The 16790-nt window shown below is 40.2% G+C and overlaps 2 protein-coding genes across 2 annotated transcripts; both read left to right on the forward strand.

The window, feature by feature from the left end:
- The first annotated feature begins 334 nt into the window (after positions 1-334).
- fgfbp2b (fibroblast growth factor binding protein 2b) lies at positions 335-1890 on the forward strand. The gene is made up of 3 exons (XM_034129309.1): positions 335-418; positions 527-1310; positions 1555-1890. Exons 1-2 carry the CDS (start codon positions 335-337, stop codon positions 1289-1291), a joined length of 849 nt encoding a protein of 282 aa, XP_033985200.1. The 3' UTR covers positions 1292-1310; positions 1555-1890.
- Positions 1891-8364: 6474 nt separating this feature from the next.
- Positions 8365-10329, forward strand: fgfbp1b (fibroblast growth factor binding protein 1b). The gene is made up of 2 exons (XM_034130160.1): positions 8365-8424; positions 8824-10329. The coding sequence occupies exon 2, from the start codon at positions 8851-8853 to the stop codon at positions 9538-9540; it is 690 nt and encodes a 229-aa protein (XP_033986051.1). The 5' UTR covers positions 8365-8424; positions 8824-8850; the 3' UTR covers positions 9541-10329.
- The last annotated feature ends 6461 nt before the right edge of the window (positions 10330-16790 follow it).

Consider the following 16790-nt stretch of genomic DNA (forward strand, 5'->3'; position numbering starts at 1 on the left):
CCTACAGAACTGGTGACCGCGTCCCTTCACCCCTTTTCCTCCCCCCTTGGTTTATGTTCCCCCCCTCCTTCCACCCTCTCATCCATCAATTTTTTTAGTTTTGAAAATACCACACAAGCTTCATGTGGTTTCATGTGTGTGTATGTGTGACTCTGGGTTTGTGTGAGGGGGTTCAGTGCAGGAGGAGGGGTCCCTCAGCACACCTGAATAATACCTTCTTTGTGAGCTTCAGCCCTATAAAGTCCCTCGCAGACGCTTCCTACCCTTGTACACCTCGACCTTCAGTGCGGCTACATACCTTCATCCATCCACCACCAACCCACCTAACGCAGCCATGAGAGCCAGGATGAGAGTAGCACTGCTGTTTCTGGCAGCCGCTGTTTGGGTGGCAAGTGCTCAGACCAACAACAGCAGCAACGTCAAGCAGCAGCAGCAGCAGCAGCAGCAGCAGCAGCAGCAGCAGCAGCAGGAGAAGCAGCAAGATAAGCAGCAAGAGAAACAGCAGCAGCAGCAACAGCTTCAACAGCAGCAGCAACAGCAACAGCAGCAGCAGCAACAACGCAGCGTCTGGGATGAGCCCATCAGATTCACCAGTAAGAGCAAGGACACCTGCACCATGGTGGTGTCTGGAGCCGGGGACTATACTCGCCTGCGTGTCTCCTGCAAAGGTCCGAGCCAGGGTCAGACCCCCGGACGCTCCTACTACTGCGACTTCCAGGGCAAACCCAACCTGTGCCGCGCCTACAACCTCAACCCTCGCCACTTCTTCACCCAGATGATGTGGGACATGAGGAAGCTGAGCCACGCCTGCCAGGGACCCAAAATCTACCGCCCAGCGATGTGCAAGAAATACCCCGAAGAGGCCCAGATGACCTTCCTGGCCTCCTGGCCCAAGACCACCACACCCAAGCCCTCCAAGCCTGTGCAGGAGCCACGTAAGCCTGTGGTGCCCGCCCCGAACAAACCAGTCACCACCCCGAACAAACCAGTCACCACCCCAAACAAACCAGTCACCACCCCGAACAAACCAGTCACCACCCCAAACAAACCAGTCACCACTCCGAACAAACCAGTCACTACTCCCAAATCAGCCAAGCCCAATCAGCAGCCCGCTAAGCCCCAGCCAGGAAAGGGTCCATCCCAGCCCAAGAAAGCTGCCCCCAAGCCTGGGAAGACCACTACCCGTCCCACAGAGCAGACCGACGCGAAATCCTCCCGCATCGCCAACGAGTATTGCTGGAAGAGCTTCCACGGCGTCTGCACCTACTTCATCAGCTGGTTCCAGAACTGAGGTGATACTGCAGACACAGGTGAGTCAGAATTTAAGATAGAAATAGAGAGATTCTGTAAGAGATAGCATGAAAAAGTAAGGTCTAAAAGAGAGTGATAGACACAAATGCATAGATGTTTTGCTTGTATAAATCTAACTGGGAACCAATGCAAAACTAGAAATCATCAGTAGTAGTAGAAGTGATCAAGTGTAAAATAAGAGCAAGTGGAACATTGTATTTGCATTCACAAGGGAAATAAACAAAATGTTCTCCCTTGTTTCAGGTTGGAAATAGCAGCGTCAGATCTCTTCTCGACTATCTTCGACCTCTCCAGGATCTGTGCAGGAGCCTCTGAAGTGATTTTGTCGCCTTGTGAGATCCGACTCACCACACCGGAGCATCTCACGGCTGAGCCACAAACACTCGACCTACACCTGTGTACGGTTAGAGGATGACTGCTTGTGCTGTCATGTAGTGCATATGTCTTTTTTTTTTTAAATCAAATTGTAAAACACACAGCAAGGCAAAAAGGTAAAATATGGCAGGCATGTGATTCTGTTTGTAAATGATGTAAAATCGTGTCATGTAAATGTTCCAACATGTGAAGAGAATAAAGTCAGTTGGGAGACATCTCTGTTTCTGTGTCGCTGTGTTTCAACTGGTTTTCACACACACTCTTTCAAAGGAGTCCTTGTTTCTCTCCATCGCCGTCTGTAACAACATGTCTGCAGCCTGAGTGAGGAAGTTGTTAGAGCGCAGACACAGACGGCAGTGCAGATAATACACAGGGCGCCTGAGCAGAGCCAAACACGTCTTTGTATGAGCCGATGAATTGAGTCTTAAGAGCGACCGTGTGCAGGAACAGAGGAGGTCTGTGTGAGAGGAAACCAGTGAGGCTGCAGCTCCGGTGCTGTTAACACAAACACACACAGTGATAATGATGAGGCTCACCTTTCACAGTGAGAGTAGCTGCTTTGTATGGTAACTCAACTCTATAACATAAATTCTAGTGGTGAAAGAAGCACTCAAATCCTTAACTTAATTGAAAACAATGTAACAGTAAAATAACTCTGTAACAGTTCTGCATTCACACTTCCATATAGTTAGCATACAGATGTTTTAGCAGTAAAATGAAGGTATTAAAATAACTTGTTCTGTAGAAAGGTGGACATTAATGCATCAATGCATAAACAACATGTGACTGTTGTTGCTGATCAGGGTGGAGCTCATTTGAAATACTTAATTTACAGTCATGATGTGTGGCAGTCCAGTGGTTCCAGACCTAAAGGGTTAAGATACATTTGGGGCGGTTGTGAGATAAGCCTGAAAAAGATGGTAAAAAACTATAATCTATAATTTAACTTAAAGGGGACCTATCATGCAAAATGCACTTTTGTACGTCTTTTATACTTGAATATGTGTCCCCGGTGTTCCAGGGAACTCACCAAGTGTCAGAAAACACAACCCTCTCTATTTTCCTCCATACCCAAATCTCTAAAAAAGGGGCTGCAACGGATCTGATAAAAACTGATCCAGATTTGAACACTGTCCTGACGTCAGGACAGTGGCGCTACGGCTATTGGGCCAACTCCACCAATCAGGAGGAGACAGCCACGGCCATTGCCGTTCGAAAGCGCTGGAGACGCTGTAGTACATATGCCAGGCCAGTAGATGGTGCTGTTCTCACTGAATCTGCCCTTGCTAAACCAGAGCTAGAAATTGTCAAATTGAGCAAAATGAGGCATGGCTAAAATGCATGATCTGTTTGGTATTTTGAAAAAAAGAAAAGTATAAATATGCCTTATATAGGTATGGTCCTACACTATATTATTCAAATATAGCATGATAGGTCCACTTTAAATCTTTAGTTGAGAAATAATACATTGTATTACATATTGAACCATTGAACAGTAATTTAAATTAAACCACGTGAGGAATTTGAATGGGAAAAGTCATGACCTCTGAAATATGACACCTTTATGAATGGCACTTTTGCAAATGGCTACAAACAATTTTAACCACTGGTTTAATCTTTAACAATGTGTTGTATGTTATATGATTTTAGTGTTAAATATTAATCTGGAAAGTAAAGTAACAAGATGAAAGGTGAAAAAGCGTTTTTTATGGAAGTATAAAATAGCATTAAAAAGGAAAAACTCAAATAAAGTACAAGTACCTTAAGAATTATACTTCAGTAGTATGCGAGTAAATGTAATTCCACAACTATTCAAATGTATGTATCACCTTTTATTGTGTAATGGTAAAGAGGCTGCTTAACCAATATCAGCCACAAGATGGGGATGCTGACACACACACACACACGAGGTAGAGCTGTGGTTTCATCATTCACAGGTGAAGGTGAAAGAAAAAGAAAATATGAAAGTGAAAGACTACAGTTAGACTTAATCTCTTATCATTTGTAAAGAAGAAGGGAAAACAGCTATATTTGTTAGGCAAACTAAATACACACACACACACACACACACACACACACACACACACACACACACACACACACACACACACCCTAACCCTGACACAGTGACTCAGTGATCATTTTCTGTAACTTGTGATATTTTTGGACTCGTGCCCATATCAAACTCTATATGGCTCTGTCCTTTATCACCATGATGTCTTTGTTCAGTCAGCAGTCTGAGCTGAAACATGAACACAGGGTGGGGTGGATCCATTCATTCACCTCTCTGTTGTAAGTGATATAGTTCAACAGCACAACATCAAACATAAAGTTATACATGTATAACAGCTCTTTTATTTAATGTTAATAAACTAAGAGCAATCTAGAAATGTATGTTTGTATTGTGGCTTTGTTTTGTTGAATGGAGAATTATTCGACGCTCTTTTTACATGATGCCACTTTCTTGCAACATACTTTTATTAATATGGAAGTTGTTTTTGATGGGATTAGTTTTGTGTCATAAAGATAAAGCAACACTTTCTCAGAGTCAAGCAAAATATAATTTATTTCAAAAATAAAACTAGAAGTTGCAAACAAATCATTTGTGTAATCATGTAAGCCATAAGTATTTTTTCTTTGTTTTAACATATATTTTTGTTTGCAGTTCTCTTTGCTTCTTTCTCAATGATCAGACTTTTGCTCTCGCTGCAGCTCTCTCGTTTGCGCATTCTGACACAAACGTCCCCGGTGGGCGGGACTTTCAGGGGTGCGTCCCCATTGGCTACTCAGTTTTTGACTGACAGCCCACTACACCACAGATCATAGTGCAGCAAACTCCGTAGTCAACTCGGCCACGTTTGTGTTGGTGCCTCCTGGGGAGTTTTCATGAAAATATCGGACTTATCTTATGGATTGCTGTGCATTATACTTGTGTTGTGTAGTTTATACTTTATTCCAACTTTAAATATTTTAATACCTGAACACACTGCTGCTGTAAAATAATTTCCCAATTTGGGATTGATAAAGTGTCTGTCTGTCTATCTATTTATTTTATAGATAAAAAACACATCTATGTATTTTCAAGCTAAAGGTGATACACAATATAAACTGTATACTGTTATTTGTTCAAAGACATGTTAGATTTCAAAAGCATATATGGCTATGTTTAGGACAAACAATTAAAGACTGCTTTAATTTAACAAATTCTACAATATAAAAGTGGCAGATTTGCTTTATTAAACAGACCAGACCTAGGTAGCATACCAACACAATTAGGAACATGCTCACATCTTACTATGTTGGTCTGAAGAGCTGAAGCATTCATACACAATGGATAAAAACGGTGTTGTCTCATTCTCACATTCATGTGAGAAAATGATATACATTTAGCATTAAAAATTCGACATACTATTCCTAGCTTGAGGAAGATATGAATAATCAACAGATTTGAATGGAATCTCTAACATTTTCATGAATGAAGACAAAAGAGTGATTATACAAATTACATTTATGAGAAGATTAAGTCTCAAAGAATGTTTTAAATAAAAGGACATAAAACAAAAAGGTGGATAATAATAACATCTATTAAATGTATATGTAAAGACATTTGGTCAAATTAAATGACACTGAGCAAGTGATAACAGCAACGCCCAGCGTGGACGAAGCTGGTGCAGGTCTTTCTTCATGCCCCCCCTCCGTGCTGTCCCCTCAGAGGAAGTGGGAAAACGGGATAAGACCTCTGGACACCACGCTGTCTTAATGATCCACACTGTTAATATGAGAGGAAAATAAATGTTTTAGAAAATGAAAAATATGAAGTAAAACTCAGCTCAGGGGCAGTCATGGATAGGTTTTCCTACAAAGAGAAGTAGTAAACTCAGCCTCCATTGATTTTCATATCAAATTAGCGTGTTAATAAAATAAGCTATCATGGCTTATACTTGCATATCTAAACAGAATCATGAAAGCCTGTTGGTAGAGTCAGGCACACAGGAGTCCGTTTGAGTGTGTCTGCCGGTGTCTGAACGCTCACTCACTGCTAGCTATACTGTCCCTGCTGTTAGGCTACTTACCTTGCATTGTTATGGATCTAAAGTTAGCACAAGCTAACTTTCATAGCACAGCTTTTCTTTACTTCTCACGAACACAATAAAGAAACGGACCGTATAGTACAGCACAAACAACACAAATGATCAATACTTACATATATTTTCACTTGTAGTATTATAATAATTGAAATGCTGGTTCTTCTGGGGGTCTTCTGTCCATGCTCAGCTACCGCAGCTGCACTGTACAATCGCTGGAGGACTGGGCTGTCACTCAAAAGCTGAGTAGCCAATGGGGACGCACTCCTGAAAGTCCCGCCCACCTGGGATGTTTGTGTCAGAATCGAAAACAAAAAACGAGAGAGCTGCAGCGAGAGCAAAAGTCTGATCATTGAGAAAGAAGCAACAAGAACTGCAAACAAAAACGTATGTTAAAACAAAGAAAAAAGACTTATAGTTTACATGATTACACAAAGATTTGTTTGCAATTTATAGTTTTATTTTTGAAATTAATTTTATTTTGCTTGAGTTTTTTTTCCTCTTATGGCGCATTTCCACTACACGGCCTCGCTCGGCCTTGCTCGGTATGGCTAGGCCTCGTTAGGACTGGCTCACTTCATGGCGCATTTCCATTACAGTTTAGGAACTGGGGTAGTATCTATAGTAACGCAGTGTAGGCGGAGCCGTGACGTCATCTTCAATGAGAACCCCAGAAAAACAACACAGCCGTTAGCTGTTAGCACTCAGAGCTCACAGCTCCTCATATATGTTCAGAAACTAGACAAAAGTTAAACAAGTACAAACCACAGACTGTCTGTGTCATGGCGAATACAGTCGCTGCTTTATTTATGTCTGTATAGGCCGTTGTTGTGAGTGTGGACGGTCGGACCATATACTGCGTTAGCTTAGCCAATCTCCATCTAGAAAACACGCATTTTAAAAGGTTTTTCGCCTGCCGTCTGTCTGCAGACTTGTCAAAGCATTAATTCATGGTTTTTACTAACCGGTATCAGTATGTTGTTACTTCAGCATCATTTTGAAACGTGTATTACAATTAAATCATGGTCAAATATGTCCATCTTGTTGTAGTTGTAGCCCCCTTGCCAGCGATTCTCTCTAGTTTAGCATACTCAGCCCGACTCAGCGTCGTTGTCTCTGGCCCTAGAACCACGATTTTATGAGGCCAGAAAAACTGTGAATTAGGACCCGCCGGCCGGTACTAGGCCAAGTGGAAACGCAACCAAAAACGGGCCGCTGACGTCACAGCCCTCTTAAACCGTGCTCCGCGCTGTAGTGGAAACACGCCAATAAACTCTTAGTTTTGCTTTATTCTGAGAAAGTGTTGCTTTATCTTTATGACACAAAACTAATCCCATCGTTTTTGGCCCTAACATCCTACAATAATCCAAACACGAGATTGTTATAAATATATCATAATAATTATTATCAGACTTGTAGCCTAGTTTATGCGGAGTAAAAAAAGACACCATGCGGACAAAGGACAAAATGTAAAACAAAGACAGAAATTAATACATAATAAGTCGACACAGTCTTTCAGTGATTGTTGTAACAGCCTGCACGGTGAAATAAGAAGAAGACATCCTCTGACTGACTTCATAAAGAAGCTCACTGAGTTAATGTCAGGATATCAAAGGAGGAAGGAGGAACCACGTGAAGAGTTTATGGGGAGAGAGGGAGCAGACATCTGGTAAATGTGTTACCTTTGATAGATAACTGAGTTTAAAACAGAACAAAAGGAGTCAGGGTCAACAATCTGGTCAATGTCAGCGTTATGATGTGCGTAATCAGTTTATTTAATTAAAACCTTTTACAGAATAGTGAGACCTTTACTTCCAGTGTATGATTCGCTCCACTTTTATCAATCAGAACAAAAAAAACAAAAAAAAACACACTGTTTAAAAGCCAGAATTGCATTTCAGAAATAATTATAACTTTTGATGTATTTAGTGTTTAAAAAGTGGGGTTTATTTTCACTATACTGCAGGTTATTTGCAATATAATTATAGTTGAGTATGAGTTAGGTTTTTTACTCTGAAATCTAGAGGATTAGAAGTATAAAGGAGCAGAAAATGGGAACTCTATGGCAAAATACATTTTAAAAAAAGTGACCTCAGTACTTGAGTATAGCCTATAATAACTTTAGCCGCTTTCAACCACTGTTTTTTTAATCACAAATCTTTCTATGTTTTGCTTTGGTGTTAAGGTAAAGCCACATGGTGGAATTTGAAGGAGATGATCTCCTCGTGGTTGAGTGCAGCAGCGGATTGGTGGAGAGCCAGAGTCGAGCCTCCAAGATTGAGTGTGTGTGAGGTGGGGTTACAATGTGTTCACCAGGCATGTTACAGTTATTAAGAATAAACCCACTCTTATCTGTGCAGACATGCAGATCCAGCATCAGTGCACCAGTCTCTTTGATCTTCAGTTAAACGTTCTGTTTGGACATGCCGGAACAAAACACCAAATAAATACTCCCAAGATTTTCCTCAATGGGGCTGCGTAGCCTACGTCATCGTGTATATGTATGTGTGTGTGTCTGTGCCTGTGTGTGTTTTTGGGCGGGAATAGTGGGCGTGCCGCAGCATCTATTACATTTCTGTATGTATGAAAGCCATGTGAGACCACAGAGAGCCACAAGAAGCAGATTTACGCACAGCAGCACGAGTTATTCTGGGTGAGATAAAGTTGTTGTGTGTTACTTTCATGTTTGTACTTTATGTGTAGTATGTTGTATTACGACCTACTTACTCCCACAGGTGTCTATTAGTTTGCTGCAGGCTCAAAATATCAGATTTAATTGCACCTTTCTATGCGTAATATAGTTTCCCGATTGGCGTAAAACCATTGCTCGCTCGCAAAGAAAAATACATGCATCATTTTTTCTGGATTTTTTGTTGGGGGGGGAGCAGCCTAAACATTGATATTTAAAAAACATATATTATTATTTTTCATAATTATTGTTTTTACCAGAACTGAGGCTTTGGACCTTGTTTTAACCATGTGCTGTCCTTTCAGATGATAAAGTGATTTCTAAAATAATGTTGCTTAACAAAAACATTGTCTGTGCTCTCAGGTGATAATCTGTCTGCTAAAAGAGGAAATGTTATTCCTGACGACTGTCGCTCCCTGGCTGCTGTTGGCCTTCCTCGGGCAGCAGGTCTCTCTCTCCTCCGGTGCGCGCAATAAGCACCGAGGAGCAGACAAGACGGTGACCGCAGCCCCGGACAAAGCGCCCAGGAGCGGGGACAAGTCTGCCGCAAACGGCCGGGGAAAGTTCTCCATCAACAACAAGATCCAGTGCACGTGGGGGGCCAAAGCAGTCGGGGACGCGGTCAAGCTGTCGGTGAAATGCGAGGACCGGGAGGCGCACATCAAAGGCGGAGTCACGGATATAAAGTGTGAATACAACGGTAAACCTCAGAGCTGCGCGGGATACAAGTCCAACAACAAGGGCTTCTGGAAACAGGTGGCGCGTGCGTTCAAAAAGCTGCAGGGCAAAGTGTGCAGCGACGAGAGCAAGCTGGTGAGGGCTGGCATTTGTAAGCGCGCGCCCAGGGATGCGCACTTCAAGCTGGACATGATGAGCTCCGTCAACCTCACTCAGTCCAGAGAGCCGGAAACTCACGCGCCACCACCGCCGCAGCCTCGCGCCACCGCTGCAGCTCCGGTCAAACCGACCGCATGCACAGCGCGCGTGAACCATCTGAAAACAGCTGAAGAGAACTGCAGCGGCTCGTGGGCCAGCGTGTGTAACTTCTTCCTGACCATGCTGCAGAGCGAGGACTGTTAGATCCGGGTCTCACAGGAAGACACGATCAGACTGAAGCAGGAGTTACTTTAGGACTCATTGTGCTTTTAAACAGCAGCAACAAGTCTTTCTTTTTTTTTAATCAATAATCAGATTTTCTCTCCAATATACCATGTTTACATCACGCATGTGGATATAATCAGGTGTTTATAAAGTCATTTATAATCGATGAAGAAAGTGCTTTTTCTAAAGTAGCCTACTGTCTTAAGTTCTTACTCAGTATGTTCATGTTATGCTACTTTATACTGGACTTCAGATTCAACATTTTCTGGCAATTTTAGCCTCTTTGAAAATGTTCCTTCAAAACGTCATGAGATTATAACGTGATTGTGTTTAGCTCCACCTTGAGCCATTGCATTAGTAAAAAAAAAAAATCAAAACATTTGATAAAGATGTAAATACTTTTTATACTTGAGATACAATTTGCTGATGAATTTTTCAATTGTCTTTTTAATATTTTGTTTTGGCTTTTCAACTTTTCGATGAACCCCTTGCACTCCAAAGATTTGTGACCACTAAACAAACAAAAGTGGAAACAGGCCACAAGTTAATGTTGCTCTGAAATGATTTATGTTTTTCACCTTGGCTCTTGAGAACATTTGTTTTACTTGAGTATTTGTATGTGTTATTGCTTCTATACAATCTGTTTATCACACAGAACCAAAGTTTGATTATTAGAGTGGTACTTGTATTTCTACCTCTGGTAACCTTTATGAATCAACCATGTAAACACCACTGTATTTGTGCACCAAAATAAATATTTTCTATTTATACAGTGTGTCCTTTTGCCTTAAAGTTTATGAAACGTGACATTTGATGGGGAGACCAAGAGGGATGTGGGTGTTCATATGTTGACAAGGATTGTACATGTGCCAAAAAATCCTGTTTTGAGTTCAATACAAATCAACTTGTTTCAAAATGTATCTTGAATCAAACACCATTTTTTAAATATCACAGCAGAGATTGATCTTATTCAATCTCCCTTCAAGAAACAACAATGAGTGTGCAAAACAAGACAGTAAATAATATGCATACATTTTTTGGCCATTTGCTAGGTCCCCAAAAAATGTTTTTTTTCTTAGGGACTCAACACTGTCCCCACATTGGAGGATATAGGCTTTGTAAGGTGGCCTACAGTTTGTATTTTTTTTTAATATAGTGAAATACAAGTTGTACAGTCCCTGTGAGGCAGAAATACAATAAATATACTTATTTATTCTAGTGAATCTTAGAATTATCTTAAAATACTTTCTATACCGACCATTTTTTTAAACTTTTGCTATGAGAAAAAAACTTTTTTTAGCCGTTAATACATTTAAACCAAACAGTGCTTGATATAAAAGACAATTTTCCAAAACAAGACATTTTTTATTTGATTAAGGACTTTTATTTAGGCAGATTAAAGTGTAAACTACACTTCCATGCCCTTAGGTTAAAGCACCACACATTTATTTTTTTACACACACATGTGGAGTGATTGTACAGGACATCCAAATATAAGGCTTGTTCCTCTGGCTTCCTGCAGCAGTCTCTAATTACTTTCTCAGTGACGGCAGACAGCTGCATCAGGAGCAGTTCTAATCGGGGAGAAGAGTGCTATGATCCAGCTGCGAGCGCATGTGTGTGTGGGTGTGTGTGTGTGCGTGCGTGTGTGTGTGTGTGTGTGTGTGTGTGTGTGTGTGTGTGTGTGTGTGTGTGTGTGTGTGTGTGTGTGTGTGTGTGTGTGTGTGTGTGTGTGTGTGTGTGTGTGTGTGTGTATGTGTGTGTGTGTGTGTGTGTGTAATGTGTAATCCCAGAGGTGATTTTATGCTTTCCTGTCTGCTCTTGACCCTCTTCACCTCTGACCTGCTGCTCTTTGTCCCCTCAGACAGACACTTAACAAAAAAGCCGACAGGAGAGAGATTTCCACCTTTTTAACGGAAGTCCGCTCTCTTTAATGGCACAAAAGGGATTTTGTTTTACCGACTCGTTCAGCCAGAGCTCAAGGATGCATTCCAGAAAGTAGGAAGTAGTTAGAGGTTAGAGGTCAAGGGTCAAGAAGGAAATGAGGATACCATCCGCAGGTCTGCGATGTAAGGAGCTGCTTCCTCCCCTCTGCTACTCCTCATGTGGCTTCATTTCTTTTTTCTTTGTGATCTTCCCCGTTTTGATCAGAAGAAGATGCACCTGCAGGATCCGTACAGAGAGTGGAGGAACAGCAGAGCTATAAATCAGTTTCAGGGTCAGCTGTTCTTAGCATCCCTCTTCTCTGATAACGTTGTGTAGTTCTACGTTTGTAGTCTGAGCAGTTGAGGAAATAATCTCACCAGGACATTTTTTGATAATATCATCTTCACCAAAAGCTGGGGTTGGAAGTGTAAATGGAGTTGTGTTTTACACTAAGTCAACTCCTGATTAAAAAGTCTGATTCATTCTCAATTCTGAAGCTCATTTTTAAAGCTATGAGGAAAAATAAATACTTAAATCTACATTAAAACATTTAAATGATAACACTAAAATATCTTCAACTTTGAAGTTTATTTGACAAAATATCAAAACATCCAGCAGTTATCATCATCATCATCATCATCATCATCATCATCATCATCATCATCATCATCATCATCATCATCATCATCATCATCATCATCATCATCATTCAAGGAGTTGTTTTTAATTGTACCTGATGAAAGTGAGTGCAACATTCACACTCTTAAGAAATACTTCAACCACAAAATTACCATTTTATTTCAATATCTCATGCCTCATACCTTTGTTTCTTTTGAAAAAAACGTCAAAAACGGAGATAGATGCATTGAAATAAATGAAGGCCGTATTTAACAACATCAAATGTATATCAAAATAGTATAAAAGAAGTCTCATTTATCCGGTATTAAGCTCACCACTTCCCAAATGCACAGTTTTTTTCTAAAACATTACTATTTAAAACTTAGCATAAACAGTACTTGCAAGGACGGGTAGTGTGAGAGTGTTGGTGCTTAAGTGTTGGTTGAAGGTTGAGCCACTGTGCACATATACACCTAAAACGATTCACTAAATCCACACTCAAGCCACCCAGGACCTTTTTTAGTATGTGAGCTGATTAACGGGGTGTTAAAGTGACTTCCTGTCATTAATTGGACCGTTGATTTTTACACGCTTAAAGGTCAATAAGCCAGAAGGACCTGATAAAAGATCCAGTACGAACAGAGACTGAATTAGTAACATGTTTGCTCAAGATAGTAGGGTGTGTGTGTGTGTGTGTGTGTGTGTGTGTGTGTGTGTGTGTGTGTGTGTGTGTGTGTGTGTGTGTGTGTGTGTGTGTGTGTGTGTGTGTGTGTGTGTGTGTGTGTGTGTGTGTGTGTGTGTGTGTGTGTGTGTATTGCCTATCATTAGAAGGTATATTCTGAGGAATTTTAGTTTAGGTGATCCACAGTAACTATAAATCAGCATATCATCAAAACTGTGATGGCCGCACCTGCTGATTAAATGTCAGTACATTTCTTTATAATTTACACTTAATGTTATAAAGTCTGACTCACATAACATTCTCCTGTTCTTTCTACTTTAAGTGTTTTGACTACAGACTGATGTCTGCAGGTTAGACATTCAGAGAGAAAAATCCATCTTGCTTTATCAGTAACATTTACTTACATACCACATTGACAGAAACGATTAATTATTCTTTAAAAATCGAACAACGGCACAAAACAGAGTAGTGATCTGTTCTACAAATAACATTCAAAAATGATCTTGGAGCAAAATGTACTATTTAAACAGACCAATTATTGTAAGCAGGTGTGATGGAGTATCTGACGTCTTTACTGTCAAATGTTTTCCTGTCATCTCTCTTCTGTGCACTTAAAAAAAGCAAACCAATTATTACTCAGCCTACCTATTACTTAATCATGTCATCCTTTACTTTCCAAAGCCCTTTCAGAGCCACACAAAACTGTTTTCACAGGCTTAAAGTGTCCTCATGATGAGTGAGTAAATTGATGGAGTGCCCTTTAATGTAACACTGTTGTGTATTATGTAAGTACTACAGACTGTAAAGAGAAATACTATCAGTAACCCCCGGTAATATCTTAATGAGTTTTATAAATCCCTGCAGGGAAACACATTATCATCATAATCATCATCTCACCTGAGTCATATTTAAGGTATGCGGTCCTCTTCCCACTTGTATCCGTTACATTGGCTGCATGTCTCGTCTCGTTTCTTTTTCCCATGCAGGGCGGTAAAGTTGATTCTTTACAAACTGAACAAATACAAGCTTTTCACTCCTCTGCTCAAAGATTTAAAACAACTTCTTCTAAAAGCCCTTTGATAATCACGGCTTTTAGGTGAAAGCCTGATCCCACACACAGCAGATAATGATTTCTATCTGCGGTTCAATCTATCTTGCTCCCAAAGCTTTACAACTAAATGAAGTGTTGTCCTGATGAATGAAGCAGGTGCAAACAGGTTCATGAGGGGCTTTAGAGTAAAGGTTTGTTTAGTTTCTCTTTTTCTAATGCCGACCTTCTTTCAGTTATAGTTTAAGACTCTGATGTCGAAGCTCTTTGGTAGATTTGGGATGACACAGGAAGGACATCAGATGTGTCCCCTAAAACAGGGCCTAACAGGACTCTGATGCAAGGCGCTACGAGGTGACATAATGAAAACGTGCCAGACAAACTGAAAGTGGGTACAATTTAAAAAGCATGATGTAAATATGGCATTTGTGTTTGTTGCATGTATTAATTTGAAGAAGGCTACAGTCCTTTCAATGTTCAACACAAATCTGATGTTTTCAGCAGCCCATATTTTGCAATATTTGTAGTTTTTCTTTAATTTGTCAGTTTAAATCCTGCTGTTCCTCTCCATTTCCAATCACCTGATCTTCCCTCCTTGCTCACCTGTGCCCACTTCAGTCATCATCATTGTATCTAAACCTGCCCACTTGTCTATTGTGTTTCAGCCTGGGTGGGAGTTAGCGTTAGTTTTTGGAAGATAAAACCTTTTCCAGGATTTCAGGAGTAGAAAGTCTTTGTAGTGCCAGAGCACCTTTAGGAATTTTGGTGTTATGGATTTCCATCAGCAGATTACTCTCAGATTTGCGGATTTGTGGTCACGGCATTATGTCAGGTCATAGGAGCAGCTGAGAAACCAAAAAGCTTCCTACAAGAATTCCTCTTTTTCCACGTGTTTGTCCCCTTTATACGTCTCACAGCATGAGGACACTTTCATCGCTTAGTTGAATCATGAATGGCAAATGCTAGCATGTTAGCATGTTTTTGTTATTTATTTAACTGAAGCTGCTGCAGCCTCTGAAACATTTAACACAATGTCATGAATGTAGGGCCAACAATTACTTTTACTATCAACTATTTATTGTTATGTTTTGATGAATCAAGCAATCGTTTAGTATATAAAGTATCGTGGTAATACAATTACACATTCCCAGGGCGCAAGGCTATTTATATGGTTTGTTTTGTTCAGCAAAAAGTCTAAAAAACTGAATATATTCAGTACATCCTAAGAAAAAGTAAAGACGAACATCCTCATCTTTGAGAAACTAAAGCGATATTTATCTTACACTTTGCTTGAAAAATGAATGAAAAACAAATCAAATGTTCTCTGGTTGCACGTTCAGACAAACAGACCTGGTCAAAATGAAGTTTCATTGTACTTGTCCTTTAGCTTCTTTTATTGGCATTTTAACCTGCATAGCTTTTATTGTGCAAAATAGACCATGACCTTGAACTTGATCTGCTGTTTGCAGCTCACAGAGGCTCTGACGAACAGAGGAGGGGCTTGAGGGTAAAAAAGAAAACCTCATAACAACTCACCGCTTCACTAAGTACTTCAGATGTGACATACAAATCGGAGCGGACACTTGCCCACCCAAAAAACACGCAGGAGTAAGGGGGGGAGGAGCTCGAGGTATTGTTCTGCTGTGGCTCGAGGTGGCCTGACACACGCCCTGCTGAACGCCCCTCCTTATTGGCTGCAGGTTTCCGTGGCAACAATCAACGGCAACCGCTCCCAGGAAAAGTATAACAAGAAAGTAACCTTCATGACCCCTCCTTTAACACACACACACACACACACACACACCAGTTTGCCACTATAAAAATCCTTTTTTTTTTAATATAGAATAATGTATTTATATATTGCACTGCACATTTTTCACAATTTTATCTTCAATTGTACTTTTATTTGATTTTATGGCCTTCCTGTCTTATGTGCACTCTGTACTGTAAACCATCATCACGAACAGGTTTTCTGCAGAAAATATGCAGCAGTAAAAGTTTTATGTCATGTTTACAGCAGTGAAGGAACACCAGCCAGTGAGTTTTCAAAGGATCAGTTCATTCAAATTAAACAAAAAGTTAATGTGTTCCTTATGATTGTTTTTGTGTGAGAACTGACCCTTTAAAAAGGCTCGTTTGTGAGAGCACAATGTTTTTTATCATGTATTGGTGTTACAGTGTTGTTCCAAGAATTAAAATAAACTGCATAGATATTACAAGATCTCTTACAAAGTCAATAGCGTTAGTTGTATAGTTTTTTTAAAATAATGTTGTAGACAGTTTGGTTTTTTGATTGAGTAGGTAGTCAAAGTATAACCCCCAAATTGCAACCTTTGCAGGGGTCATAGAAAATGATGACTACAATTCCCACAAGGCCGTAGCCAATTAATTGAGACAGATGTGGGCAACTTAAAGCTGTCGATTGTGCTTAACCTAAACCACGTTATAATTTAAGTTCGCTCATCCTTTTATTTGAGGTTTGCCTCTTTCGATGTGATGCGTTTTGACTATCTTGGTTGAATGAAAAACGTTTTTTTAAGCAATCAAAACATTTGAATCTGCATTCATCACCTCTAACATAAAAAATGATAGCACTACTCTTTGTGCAATCTGAGCCACTGGCTTTGCATGTAAATGTTGATTTAAAAGTGTTTTAATATTGATTCAATATAAGACAACATCAAGATATTTAAGTGACATTTTCTTACACACCTTATATGTAGGAAAAGCATAAAGCTGCATGAGTATGTAAAAAAATTACTTAGAATGTATTACACTTAATTACTTTCCACCTCTGTCTTCAAGCAATAAGGACATGGTTGAACTTATCTCTGCTGCTCTATCTCCCTCTAGTGGATATGAGGGGTGAGTGCATGCTAAACAGAAATGAAACAGTTTACATGTAAAGGATCCGTACTGACACAAAAGTCCGTACTGAAGAAAAGTGCTCTTGTA

Source organism: Trematomus bernacchii, unplaced genomic scaffold, assembly GCF_902827165.1.
Source record: "Trematomus bernacchii unplaced genomic scaffold, fTreBer1.1, whole genome shotgun sequence".
Classification (NCBI taxonomy): Eukaryota; Metazoa; Chordata; class Actinopteri; order Perciformes; family Nototheniidae; genus Trematomus; species Trematomus bernacchii.

What these genes read in the sequence shown, in the direction of transcription:
- fgfbp2b (XM_034129309.1), top strand. Translation starts at nt 335, where the DNA reads ATGAGAGCCAGGATGAGAGTAGCACTGCTGTTTCTGGCAGCCGCTGTT. An exon ending in AGACCAACAACAGCAGCAAC is followed by an intron (nt 419 to 526) that starts GTCAAGCAGCAG and finishes CAGCTTCAACAG; the next exon opens with CAGCAGCAACAGCAACAGCA.
- fgfbp1b (XM_034130160.1), top strand. Translation starts at nt 8,851, where the DNA reads ATGTTATTCCTGACGACTGTCGCTCCCTGGCTGCTGTTGGCCTTCCTC.